Source organism: Culex pipiens, chromosome 3 (assembly GCF_016801865.2).
Source record: "Culex pipiens pallens isolate TS chromosome 3, TS_CPP_V2, whole genome shotgun sequence".
In the NCBI taxonomy this organism is placed as follows: domain Eukaryota; kingdom Metazoa; phylum Arthropoda; class Insecta; order Diptera; family Culicidae; genus Culex; species Culex pipiens.
The window spans coordinates 153,004,606-153,018,315 of record NC_068939.1 but is presented as its reverse complement, the minus strand read 5'-3'; the positions used below and the strand labels follow the sequence as shown (position 1 = coordinate 153,018,315).

Sequence of the window (13,710 nt, the reverse complement as noted above, 5' to 3'; positions counted from 1 at the left end):
AGAAGAGCTTTAGCCGGCCGCCCCTCCCCCAGAAGACCAACATATAGAACATGCCGCTTACTGTGGAAATGAAATCTCGCAAGGAACGCGTGCGTTCGTAAAGTGAAAAGGATTTGTCAGGATTATGGGGCGGGAAGAGATTTCTTCGGAATTTGATTTGCGTTGCTTTGTTACCTTGCTTTTGGAGGTGAGGATGGATGGTAATCATTTTGCTGGCAATATTTTCTTTACCGTTGTTGTAATACCTGTCAGAACATTTTCCCGGCATTTGTTTGGTTGAAAGTACCTGAAAAAGAAGGAAATTTAAAACATTTTTAGTTTGTTTTCAACACATTTGCCTTAGCGGTATGAAAAAAGGACCAAGGATTCGTGATCAAGAACCAAAATTACCCGTTAGAGCAAAGTTTTAAGGAAATCGAAGAGAGGTCAGGACAATTGCTGTGTGGGTTGGCGGAGAAGGACCCCTTTTGGATTTGTTTTATTAAAAGAATCGAGAGGGGTCAGCTGTTTGAATTTTCAGATATAATCACAAAAAAAGACATGGCTGTGAAGCAAAAAAAAACTGTTTCGAAATTTCTTCACCCGCGAAAGAGAGAGAGAGGAGGCGAAAAACGCAAAAGAAAATTGCTCCCGAACTTCTGAAAAAAAGCAATCGGCTGAAGATTTTATGCGAATCTCCTTGTTAGAACCACTTAAATAAATTTATTTCATTATGTTAACCCACATTGCCCATCTATAAAAAGTGACAAGTCATTTTTCAACGTGTGACAATGCACCTGCAAGTGTAGTTGTGAAATATATTTTCCGCCAAAAAATCAAGATGATGATTTTTTGAGCTTTTTTCACCGACCTCGTGCGTGAGATAGAAGAGCTCTTCATGAGCGTTTCACAAACACTGAAACTCCCAAAATTCGTATGTTTATTTTCGAGTTTATTTATATGTTTTGGGAGGCTGAAAACCGCAAATTTTGAGTCATAAAGAAGTATGGTTAAAAATTCTGCCGCCGAGTGATTTTTGGAAAAAATCAAAATTGCATGCATACATTTTTTTGCCCTCATTTTTATGTAAATTTGATTTTGCAATTTTTTTGGAATTTTCCCAGAAAAATTAAGTTGATTAAGTTATTTTACAAAATCCATGACTGGCGGTCTAACCCTTCCTTCTTCCTTTCAGTCGAGCTGACCCACAACGGGAAGGACGAAATATCGGATCTGACGCTGCAGCGGAAAAGGAGCAAGCCTGTCCCAACTGTGCCTACTGGGAGGTGGTCTTCCGGGCGCAGACCAGGCCTGTGTACGAATCCTGCTCCGTTGGAAAGAAACATTTGGTTTTATTGTGAAAATAAACATTTGACACCGATCATACGCTTAAGTTCTTGTTCTTTTTTATTGATGAATGAATAAAGATTCAATAAATAACGTATTTTTTTTAAAGTGCAGAACTTGATCTGTATTTTTCTTTTTGGAAACTTCAGAGGAATTATAAGAGATTTAGCCAACATTAAGGACTCATAACTTTTAATAGGCTTATCAGATCTTCGATGATTTAGACTCATTTGAAAGGTCTTTCTATTATGTAACTAACGACGGGTCGCATGATGGACCCTGATATCATTTCCATCGAAATATCTGAGATCCGGCTTCCAAAAAGTGTATAAATAACACTAAAGTGCTGAAAACTTTTGATAGGGTTGTCAGATCTTCAATGTTTTGGACTCGTTGGAAAGGTGTTTTGAATACCTATCCAATGATAGGTCGCATGAAAGATCCGGACAACGTTTTCATCAAAATATCTGAGATTCGGCCTCCAAAAAGTTTATAAATAACACTTAAGTGCTTATAACTTTTGATAGGGTTATCAGATCTTCAATATTTTGGACTCGTTGGAAAGGTCTTTCAAATACCTTTCTAAAAATGTATAGCATGACGGCCTTTCTTACAAAAACCACCCTTTTTACAATCTTGCGAACTTTAGTCAAAATCGTTTTTTTAGCATAACTTTTGAAGTACTTTACTAAACATAATGGTATGAAAATATGACCTATGGGACCTGTAGACGGATCTAAAAACATAGATCCGGACAAAATCGGTCAAGCCAGTTCCGAGAAAAGTGAGTGAGAAAAAAAAATCTACGTCCATCCATACACACACAGACATTTGTTCAGAATTTGATTCTGAGTCGATATGTATACGTGAAGGTGGGTCTACGAGGCCTATTTAAGAAGTTCATTTTTCGAGAGATTTTATAGCCTTTCCTCAGTGAGGTGAGGAAGGCAAAAACTCCCAAAAATATTAGGACAATTAAGAATATGTTTTTTTTTAAATAAAATGAATACTTTAAAAAATAGCGTTTAAAAATAAACATAGCTTCCAAAATATTTTAGAAGTCAAACTTTTTTTCAAAGAACTGCTCATGTTTGATAGAAAAGAAAAACTCACAAAAAATAACGACAAACAAGAAAAGGTTTTTTTTTTTAAATAAAATAATAACTTTCAAAATATTTTAGAGGCTAACTTTTTATGAAAAAAACCGCTTTTGTTTGAAAGAATTAAATAATTCACAAAAACAATACGACAGTCAAGAAAACGCTGTTTAAAAAGAAATAAATAATATTTTAGAAGTCGTACATTTTTTTGGAAAAAAAAATGTTTGAACGAATGGAAAAACTCACAAAAATATTACGACAACAAGAATAAGCTGTTTTTTTAAATTAAATAAAAATTTAAAAAATATTTTAATACAGTCCAGACCAGGGCTTGCGAAATTTCGACTTCTTTGGTGGTAGCTGACAGAACACTCCAATCGTCTTCACCACGACAACCTGATTTTTACATTCTACTTTCGTTCGTTTCACACACATAGGAATGAGTGCTACGCAAAGTCACTCACACAATCATTGACTTCCCTCCAGGAGAAAAATCGCTTGGAGAGCGTTCGTTTGACATTCTACCGAGATTCCGATCATCTCTCCAATGATAGCAATCATATGACTCCTGTCACCACGCAGCATACATTAGGAAGAGAGAGACAAAAACGAGAGAAAGAGAAAGAGCACGTTGGCTCGTTCGGGCGGCTGCTTGAGCTTGAGGCATTTTTCGTTCGTTTCGTCTTCGTGATTACGTTCACTGACCGTCGCCAAGCAACGACGGTGTGTCAGCGATTAAATATCGTTTTGGGAAATGATCGCTGACAGAAAGTTCTGTCGAATATCGAGCAGTCCCATTCAGTGATAGATCCCTTTTCAAGCATTGGTCCAACCTCGATTATCCGAGGGCCTTGGAAAATTTTCACTTCGGATAATCGAATCTTTGGATAATCGAATCACGAAAAAAAAAATATTTCGTTTTCATGTTTATTTTTTTACGGGCTTAAGTAACAGAACCCATAAACTACTCTAAATGATATAGAATTTTAAAATCCAAGATGGCGCTGAAAATGGTGGCAATAAAATTTTGAAGAAATGCATTTTTAATTTAAAAGATAATCGAATATTCAATTTTGACTAAAATGGGGTCGCAGAACTCAAATTTGATGTTTAAAGTAAGAAAATAAAAAAATATGATTCGATTATCCGAAGTTCCATACAAACCTTCGGATAATTGAACTTCGGATAATCGAAACTTCGGATAATCGAGGCTTCGGATTGTCGAGTTTGGACTGTATTTCAAATTAATTCAAGAATATTTTAGAAATTCATAATTATTATTAAAGATTTCATTTTTTCACATTCGACCTTATGTCTTTCGACCTTTTGGCATTCGACCTTTCGTCCATTCGACGATTTGTCCTTCGACCTTTTGTCGCACATCCATTTTTTTAATAGTCTTCATCAATACCTACAACTTTGCCGAAGACACCAGAAAATTCCTTCAAAAGTTTGCTGATTTTTGAATATAACGTACCATTTTTGAATGGACAGCTGCCAAAATTATATGGAGACTTTAAAGGGTGAACCAATGACACAAGTTGGGTTCTTTGGTCATTTGCGATGGCCCCCACAAAGTTTGAGCCAAATAAAAAAAAAATGGTCGAAATCGGCCGATCTCGTAGAGAATTGCTCTCTTGTGGAAAGTCTCCCCTAAGCAAACTGTTCAAAGTAATTACGAACAAAAAGTTGAGCTTCAGTTTCCAAAAGGTTATCTCTACGTCCACAGCAGCAAAGACAAACCAAACTGATTAAAATCAAACAGTTTCCGATTGGGACACTGCGTGCTCTGCTGGCTTTTGCGTCTAAAATACCCTTGACAATTCAATGTGAAAGAGAGGCTCCCCCTGAAGAGGACATTTCAAAAGTTGGTCAAAGTTTCGGCGCATCAGCCAAGCGAATCGTCGCGGCGATTAGAGTTGTTCATATCTTTAAAACTATCGATTTTCTCTCGACTCCAACTCGGACCGCGGTGTAGGTGGGTTAGGCTTATCTCCGAGGGTAACGGTTTGAGCAGTGGTCAGTTGGGCGTGGTCCCTTCGTCACGATGGCTGCTGTTTCGATGTTTGGTTACTTGTGCTACCTGGTGCTAGTGGGACTGATAGGTATTTCGGTGAAATACCTGTACAGTATCCGGTTTGCCTGGCGAATCCCGTTGGCTCCGTCGGCCAAGCGATACACGGCCCACACGCGGTACTTTTTCGGCCAGGACACGCAACGGGCGTTGCATACCATGATCAGGTTCTGCACTACGCCGCTGCGGATCGCCCGGCTCCAGATAGGACCGACTCCGGTTATTCTGCTGCTACATCCGGATGTGATTCAGAAGGTGCTTTCGAGCAACGAGATGTACAGCAAACCGTTTATTTACGACTTGATGCAAATCGGGCGAGGATTGATCTCGGAACGAGGTGAGTACGATACTGAGAAGATGAGTTCAAAAAGCTCATCGAACTGTTCTACGTTAAGATGGAGCCTACTGGAAGAAGACTCGTAAGGCGGTGAATCCCTCGTTCAGTCCCAAGATTCTGGCCGGGTTCGTGCCCCGATTTGATTCTCGAGCGCAAGCTCTGGTCAACAGGCTGCGCCCGGTTGCGGACGGGACTACCGTGATCAACATCCTGGACTACGCGGCACAGTGTACGCTGGAGATGGTCTTCTCGACGACGCTCGGGTCCAAGCTGGAGGAGCTTCCCGGCGAGCGGGAATACACGGAGTATCTGGAACGGTTCGTATAATTTCTCCTAATGCTGATGGTTACCTGAACGTCTATTTTTTTTTTTTTACGTTTCCAGCATCCAAAATATTCTAGGAAAGCGATTGCTGAACTACGAGAACTTCCTGGACCTGATCTACAAGTTTACGGATGCTTATCGACAGGAGATGAGCTATCGCAAGATTGTTAATGGATTCGTAGACAACATAATCGAAGCACGTCGACAGAAACTTCGCGATTCAAACAACAACAACAACACCGATTCTGAAGATGATTTGGACAGCTGCTTCACGGCAAATATTTTCCTTGATGAAATTTTTAACATCCGATTCAATGGCAAGCCATTGGATGATAAAGAAGTTTCGGACCACATGTATACCATGATTGCAGCAGTAAGTTGCGCTAACGACTTGAGGTCATCGTCACTTCCTAACCTTCCCCAACATTCCAGGGCAACGAAACGTCTGCACAAGCCTTTTGCTACGTATGTCTGATGCTTGCTCAAAACCCAGACGTCCAGGATAAGGTCGTAACCGAGCTACGTGAGGTACTCCCACCCCGCGGCGAACCGCTCACCCCCGAAGCCCTCAAAAACCTGGAGTACACTGAGCGTGTGATTAAGGAAACCCTTCGACTGTTCCCAGTTGCGCCGTTGGTGTCCCGTCAAACCACGAGCCCCATCGAGCTGGACGGATTCCACATCCCTCCCGGCCAAATCCTGGCGATGAACTTTTACACCTTGCACCGGCGGCCGGACGTCTGGGGTCCGGATCCGGAACGGTTCGACCCGGACCGGTTCCTGGTGGACGCAGTCCGTGAGCGGCATCCGTACGCCTATCTGCCGTTCAGTGGAGGCTTCCGGATCTGCATCGGGCACAAGTACGCGATGAACGCGCTGAAGGCGATGCTGGCGAGGGTGTTGACGGAGTTCGAGATTCGGACCGACATCCGGCAGAGTGATATGAAGTTTAGATTCGAGCTTTCGATGAAGCTTGTGGGACCGCACGCGGTGACGTTGAGTCGAAGGAGTCTGTTGTGACGTGACGTAGTGATTTAGAGCCATAGTATTAATGCTTGAAACGCTGAATATTGCATATTTAAAAAAACATATCTTGGGGAACAGCATCTAATTCCATCGTGTCTCTAACCTTGGCATATCAGCACTTTGACGTTCAATAAGAGATCATGAAAAGAGTTTTCATCTGAAATGAAGTGATTAGTAGCTCAATAGAAAGTGAGCAAGAAAGTTTCTATCAAAGGTTTTCCAAAATAAGTTGTTTAAATAGCGAAAATCAGCGAAAAAGAGGTCCAACAGACTTTATTTATTGATTTTGCTTTATTGATTTTGCTTTTTAAATGTTTTTGAATACTGCTGACTCAATGCGGTTTTAACAACACATAAAGGGGTAAAATAAATTTGGTTTATTGAACCTTTTCAAAAGAAACTTTATAAATCATGAAATTAAGTGTGCCGACTATCATCATATACAAGAAAATCGTGATTCAAAGTGCAAGACTTAAACTCAGTGGCTATTCTGTAAGGATTATAAAGAGACATAAATCACTAACCACCCGTTCTTATCAAAATCTAATCCGTTTGTTTTGAACTTAGTTTCTTTCGAATTTTTCGTGTAATCTAATGACTTATTTTGACAGGTATCATGGCGCACAGTGTTTAAAATTTATTTAAAGAATCTGGAGTTATCCCATATCCCAAGAAAAACAATCGAAGCACGAAAACTGTCAAACGAAAATACCAATCGAGCAAAATATATTGTCTTTTAATCGATTGGTAGGTTCTCTATATTTTATGACAAACATTTTCCTACCACCCACAAATACATAAAAAAATTACGAGGCGTTTTAAAGGCCCAAAAAGACTATAACAAAATTGATGAAAAGACCATTACAAACAACTTTCTCAAAGATGCCAAATTACTTTCTTTAAATTTTCAAAACAGTTTTTTCTATGCATTTTATAAAGTTATCGGTCCTCTACAAACATGTTTTGAGTAAAAAATAATACAATATTTATTTTACAACACTTCATTTTTATAATTTAATGGTAATCAATTTGGAACAATTTGGTGTCTTAGGCAAAGTTAAAGGTTTGGAGATAAAATATGTAGAATCTAAAAAAATACTTTTTTTAAATTAACTTTATAACGCAAATTTTCGTTGTTGGATCATTTTAGAGGATAAAATAGACAACATTTGAGCTATGGCTCAACCTGGGTGCTGAATAGTGGTTCGCAAAACGGCCTCAATTTGAAACTGTCAAAGTGGAACCAATTTACTGTTCGCCAAATGTAGAGATTATTGTTATCGATCATAAAAAAAATTTAATTTTAGCAAGAATGAAAAATTTGTGGCTTTTAAGGACCTGAAGTTGAAGTTGAGAATTCTTAAGTAATTTGAAGGTGAGATCGTCATTTTTTAAAATTATGAATGGAAGTTGTTTATGGAGTCGATTCGGTTGTACCCTTGCAGAAGCTGTCTTTAATGTTTGGTTCTTTTTAAAAACATACTGGTTTAGTGAAAATTTTCTCTGTTTGTTGGATCAGCTTCGCTAGAACTAGCGATGTTTATTTGCTGGACCAGGAAGAACTGCCGGATTCCAAAATCAGCCAGGGAATTTGCGGCAGTGCTGACACCCTCTCTGCAGTTCTTCGTCACCCGTAAAAATTAAAAACTCTTCTAACTGACCGAAACTTGAAAACATACACAATTTTCCAGCAAAAAATGTCAAATACTAGACAAAATAAAACACATACTACTGATTATAAAACAGCTAATTTATCAGTAAGAAAAAAGTCATGCTTGTGCTTGAACAGGAGGCTAAAGTAGTAAATGTAAACAAAGTGGGATCATTCGAAAATCACGTTACGCATTCTCTCTATTCATCACCCAGGGCTCAACAAGCGCATACATTTTTTGGCAACTGGGTGCTGAAAAGACAGAATGCGTAACGTGATTTCCGAATGATCCACACTACAACAGCTACACCAAGCTCAAGCGTGACATATTTTTTGAATGCTGAAGTGATAGGTTTTGAAACATTTTGGGCATATTAAAATGTTACATTTTGCTGTAAATCAAGTATTTTGCGATTCTTAAGCGCACGCCAAAAGTTGGGAGGTCACACAGTTTTTCAAAAAAAATGCAGATTTCGTTTTCTACCTTCCTTTGTTGACTTCAATTCCTCAAGCTACGACTTCGCCGATTTTTTATGCTTGCCAAAATAAATTGATTTATAATCAATGATCGATTACAATACTTGCCACTTTTGCCGAACAGTAATTTGGGTCATCTTTGACAGTTCCAAATTGAGGTCGATTTGCGAACCACTGTTCAGCACCCAGTTTGGCAATGATGCCATTTTTTAAAATAATCAAAACTTTTGTAAAACTTTGAAAACATGATTCAAAATTTTACTCAATTATTTGTATGCTAAATTGGATTTGTAATCAAGAAGAAATTCAGATAAATTTTTAATAATTACTCTTCGACATAAATCCATATTCAAGCTGGATTTTTTGTAATTTTTTTTTACATTTTCATCAGTCTCCACCTTAAAAATTATTTTTCCGAAGGTTTCAGTAAATACCCTTTGAATTTGCAAAAAAAAAGCTGCATATGACGATTGACCTTCAAATGCCGGTATCTAAGAAATAAATGTGTCGATCCTCACTGTCAAAAATTAAACTTCACTGATCTTTTTGATAAAACTGTTGAATTTCGAGACCAACATTTAAAAAGGGAATAATTGTGCATTAACGTTTTTTAAATCTTAGTCTCAAATTCCAAATTCGGAAAAAAGATTTTAAAAAAATTTAAAGGAAATTTTGTTAACTTAAAAAAATAACGGCTAATGCATTGATTTTTTTTTTTGAAAAATTGCATTACTTTCGCAAAAATCTGCATTTATCTCTAAATTGGTGTAATTTATCCAAATTCATGCAAAGTTCTTTTCGATTCCAAATCCACATCAATTGTCAAAAATGATGTAAAGTTTTGTTTCAAGTTTCTTGTTTTTTTTTCATTCAAAAATGGCATCACTGCCAAATAATTTTGCCCTTACAGTTGCTGGGCCACAGCTAAAAATAAATGTTTTTGTGATCCCACAAAAAAAAAAATGAAATTTCCCAAAATAGTATTTTAGAGCAGGTTTTTTTTTGTTTTCAAAAGTGAAATAAAACATTGTTATTTTTTTAATGTGTGTCCACCACCCCCCACCCCCATCATAAAGAAAAAAAAAAACACAAACATGGTCGATTGGGTCTTGTTTGTTAGGCTGGTTAAAAAAAACCGCAATCTTATTTTAAAATGACTCTTGAAATCATAATTTTACAAAAAAGGGGACACCTGTTTAAATTAAAAAAAGGTAATTATTCTTGTTTTTTTTAAATAACACCTTTTTTAACAAGCTTGCTCAAATTTTCCTGAAGTGACCATCAAGTGATTCTCAGCGGGACTACTCAGCTGCCTCAAAGGTCCAAATCGTCGCCGTCGTGCTAACTTGTCGCACGTGCATTTTGGGCCAAATTGAGTTAAGAACACCATTTTGTGCAGCTCACAATGCCTCACCTTTTGACCTTCACAGATCCCCAAAGTTAGATTTCAATCCTGAGATATTCAATAAGAACCAAAAAAGCTCCGCGGATTTTTGTCACCTCTCATATGAAAGAAGTTTCAATCTTGTCGTGCTATCTTGTCACTCCCTGAAAATTGATGTAAGTGCGACAACTGGCCAAAGGGATTTCCGGTCAGAACGCGTTTGACGCACGTACAAGTTACCGTAAACATTTGTAATTATAACTCGGGACTCCAGCAACCAACTTCAACCAAACTTCGGGACAATGCACAGCATGGTCAGCCAAATAAAACGTGTTTGTTATTGTTTACATTGCGTGCTCTAGTTTTTGTTTATTCAAGGTCAAACATTAAAACGCGTTTTTCTCGGAACGTCGAAATGGCGGGTGCGATAAGATAGCACGACAGCGTCGAAATGGAGGTAACTAATCAAACACAAGGTTGAAAACCAGACGGGCTAGACTCTGGAGCAAAACAAACGAACAAAAATGTTACACATATTGACGATATTCGGGTAGGCCGAACAAGGTTAACGAACAACAACACCAATTGCAGCAACTTGATCCGTATTAGACGCAAAAGGTTGGGAAACCACTTGTCAAAGCTATGAGACTGGTTTATCTCAGCGGTAGGCTTGTCTACGAATGTGTATCTTTTCATTGATCAATAATTAACAACCACTATTGCATAATTAATTAGACGAGGTAATTTTGATAGCAATCGTGTTAGGATCATCAATCAATACGAAAAGGAATCACATGTTGGACTGAAGTTCATTTAATTGTTTTTTTTTTAAGTAATCAAGTCAATACTTGCTGTGTTCACCGTAGCCCTTTATGCCCACTTCTAGATGCAGGTCGAAATAAAGTAGAAATATGGGTAACATAAGCAACTCAAACTGCGTCAAATTTTTGAAAAAAAAAAAAAAAATAAACGTTCACATTGGTATCGGAGATCAACCGGTCGTGACCGCTGACGCTGACGTCGCGCACTTTTTGTAAGCCAACCGCTGTAACGGTTCCGCTGGCAGGTCACCCCGCAACTGTTTCTTGCCACAATTAAGCTACCTTGACGAGGTTAGCAAGTTCCCCTCTGCGTGGTGGTGGAGATTTGGTGTGACCTTCTCCACCTAACTAGGTGATAGGTATTATCGCATGTTCCGTTACGTGTGGAGCCTCATTTGCGTTTGAGATATTCAGATCGACGGAAGTTCTGCGGCGGGTTAGTAGCAGAATGGGGCTGGTTCTGGCGTTTCTGCTGTTCTTGGTGGTGTTTTTCACCTGGATCGTGCTTCGGGACTATGTGATTTACAATCTGTACGCGATGAAGATTCCCACGGTTCAGCCCGTGCATCGGTTGTTCGGCCACGCCGGGTTCTTCATGGGCAAGAACAGCTGCCAGCTGTTCCGGTTGATGGTGAAGCTGTACGCGAACGTGGACCGGGTGGGGAAGCTGTGGATGGGACCGATTCCGGTGCTGCTGGTCAACCATCCGGATCTGATCCAGCAGTTGATGAACAAACCGGAGGTGTACAGCAAACCGTTCTTCTACAAGTACATTGGGCTGAACACCAGCTTGATTACGGAACAGCGCGGTCAGATGTGGCGAAAGCATAGGAAGCTGCTGAATCCGACGTTTAGCACGCGGGTTCTGGCGGAGTTTGTTCCGATCATGGACGCGAGGGCGCGAAAGATGGTGCGGACGATGGCGGCGTTCGCCGATGGCAAGTCCGAGGTGGATATACTGCCGCTGACGGCCGAGTGTACGCTGGAGATGGTGTTTAGTACGACCATGGGTTGTAGGATGGAGGAACGGGACGGGCAGAAGCAGTACGTGCGGAGTTTGGAGAAAGTGATGGAGTGCATCGGGGAGAGAATTTTGAACATTGATCGGTATCTGGAACCGGTTTATCGGTTTACGAAGGCGTACAAGAACGATAAGATTACGAGAGACTTCTGCAATGGGTTCACCGATCAGGTATTTGAGAGTTGAGATGAAGTTGATTGAGTGTTTAGTGATAACTCTCGATTACAGATTATTCAAGAGCGAAAAAAGCAATTGGCTGATCTTGAGGGGAAAGCAGTTAAGGAAGGTTGCAGTCAGGCCAAGTCGTTAAATTTTCTGGATCAAATTTTAACTATACTGAGGCAGGACGGGACGTACTTTCCGGATAAAGAGATCTCCGACCATCTTTACGGCATAGTAGCAGCGGTAAGTTACTGTCACCATAACCGAAATACCTTCTTAAATTTCATTTCACTTCCCAACCCAGGGCAACGACACCTCCTCCCTCTCCATCTCCTACACGTGCCTCTTCCTGGCCATGTACCCCGAGCACCAGGCCAAGGTGGTCGCCGAGATCCGCGAGGTGTTCCCCAGCCCGCACACCGCAGTCAACCAGGACACGCTCCGCCAGCTGGAGTACACCGAAATGGTCCTGAAAGAAACGCTCCGACTGTGTCCGGTGGTTCCCTTCATTGGCCGGAACAACGCCGAACCCATCGAGCTAGACGGCTTCCAGATCCCGCCGTGGCAGCACATCTGCTTCAACTTTTACTCGCTACACCGGCGGAAAGACCTGTGGGGTCCGGATCCGGAGCGATTCGACCCGGACCGGTTCCGGCCGGAAGCGGTAAAGGAGCGCCATCCGTACGCGTATCTGCCGTTCAGTGGCGGATTTCGGAACTGCATCGGGAATCGGTACGCCATGAACTCGCTCAAGATCATGCTGGTGCGGATATTGCAGGAGTTCAAGCTGGACACGAGCATCCGGCAGGCGGATATGCGCTTCCGGTGGGCCATCACGGCAAAATTGGTCGGACCGCATGCCGTTACGCTGACGATGCGGAATTTGTACCAGTAAATAGTTTAGAGCGGAGAAAAACCGAAAAACTCTTTTATTTATTAGATAGTAAATCCCTGCTCCCCACGGGAGAGAAAAATTCAATTCAAGTGGTTTTGTAACGCTTTATACCATGACGTTAACGTTGTGATCTGTTGGTTCATTGCATTTTGAGTTCTTCAAGGCTAGGCTCTTTTCTTTTTTCCCATTTCGTCAGTACAAAAGTGTAAGTCTTGATAGAATACCACCTTAACGATTTACCAAACATACAGCCTTATTTCATCTGTCAAAGTCTTTTCATTGCGTTTCTATGTCAAAACTAAACAAAGTGCCAAAAAAGCACAACGCCAACGAACTCAAACTCCATTCGAAGCTATGCTCGGAATTTTTCAGAGAACGATTTCGACATAACTTTGGTCGCACACAATATACCGAGCACACATTTCACTGTATTTTTTTCCTGTGGTGAAACAGCAACAAAAAACGATACTGTAAAAACATAAACATCACACACTCCAGGATCAGACACGAAACAACACCACATCATAGACGACGACGACGTCGGAAACGGACGGTTGATGGTCTACACAGCGATAGACACATGCACGGCAACATTCCGAAACAAGCGTTTGTCATATCTTTTCACACGACATATTTTCCCGTCCCTCGCACTGCTCCTCTTTTGTTTTTATCACATGGAACTGTCAGTGTTTTTCAAGTGAACAGTTAGGTTTTAAGACAATTTCACTTAAGAATATATTTTAGCAAAGTTTAGTGTGTTGTGTTGTATTGTATAACTTGAATCGTCAAGTAGAACTTTTTTTTTATCTAATAATTGTAAAATGTGGAAAAAATGTACGCAGTAATTGTAATTATCTCGCAAAAATATGCAAAAGATAGTAAAAACTAACAAAGAATAATTTAGGAACAATATATATTTATTTCATACGACCTTTTCAAAAACCACACGTAAACAATAGTGACAGCGCCTCTGGCAGGGCCTTCAGGAAACTGCATGCGTGTCAGATCCCTGCTAATAGTCCGATTTTCGATGTTAAAACATGAAACTTTCGTGAAATTTTCCGATCTTTTCGATAACAATACTTTTAAAATTTATGAATAAAGACTAACAT

General features: G+C 40.0%; 2 protein-coding genes across 6 annotated transcripts in view; one reads left to right on the top strand and one right to left on the bottom strand.

Moving 5' to 3' along the window:
• The window catches only part of LOC120421600 (zwei Ig domain protein zig-8-like), a 415,971-nt gene that overhangs the window by 144,524 nt on the left and 257,737 nt on the right, over positions 1-13,710 (bottom strand). The window lies entirely within an intron of this gene.
• On the top strand, positions 4,429-6,181 carry LOC120421620 (cytochrome P450 4c21-like). The gene is made up of 4 exons (XM_039584848.1): positions 4,429-4,837; positions 4,896-5,154; positions 5,222-5,534; positions 5,594-6,181. Exons 1-4 carry the CDS (start codon positions 4,474-4,476, stop codon positions 6,179-6,181), a joined length of 1,524 nt encoding a protein of 507 aa, XP_039440782.1. The 5' UTR covers positions 4,429-4,473.

Bases quoted from the DNA above. Each gene is read 5' to 3' on its own strand.
- LOC120421620 (XM_039584848.1), top strand. From the start codon at position 4,474: ATGGCTGCTGTTTCGATGTTTGGTTACTTGTGCTACCTGGTGCTAGTG. The intron at 5,155-5,221 runs GTTCGTATAATT...TTACGTTTCCAG, and splicing joins TACACGGAGTATCTGGAACG to CATCCAAAATATTCTAGGAA. The intron at 5,535-5,593 runs GTAAGTTGCGCT...CCAACATTCCAG, and splicing joins TGTATACCATGATTGCAGCA to GGCAACGAAACGTCTGCACA.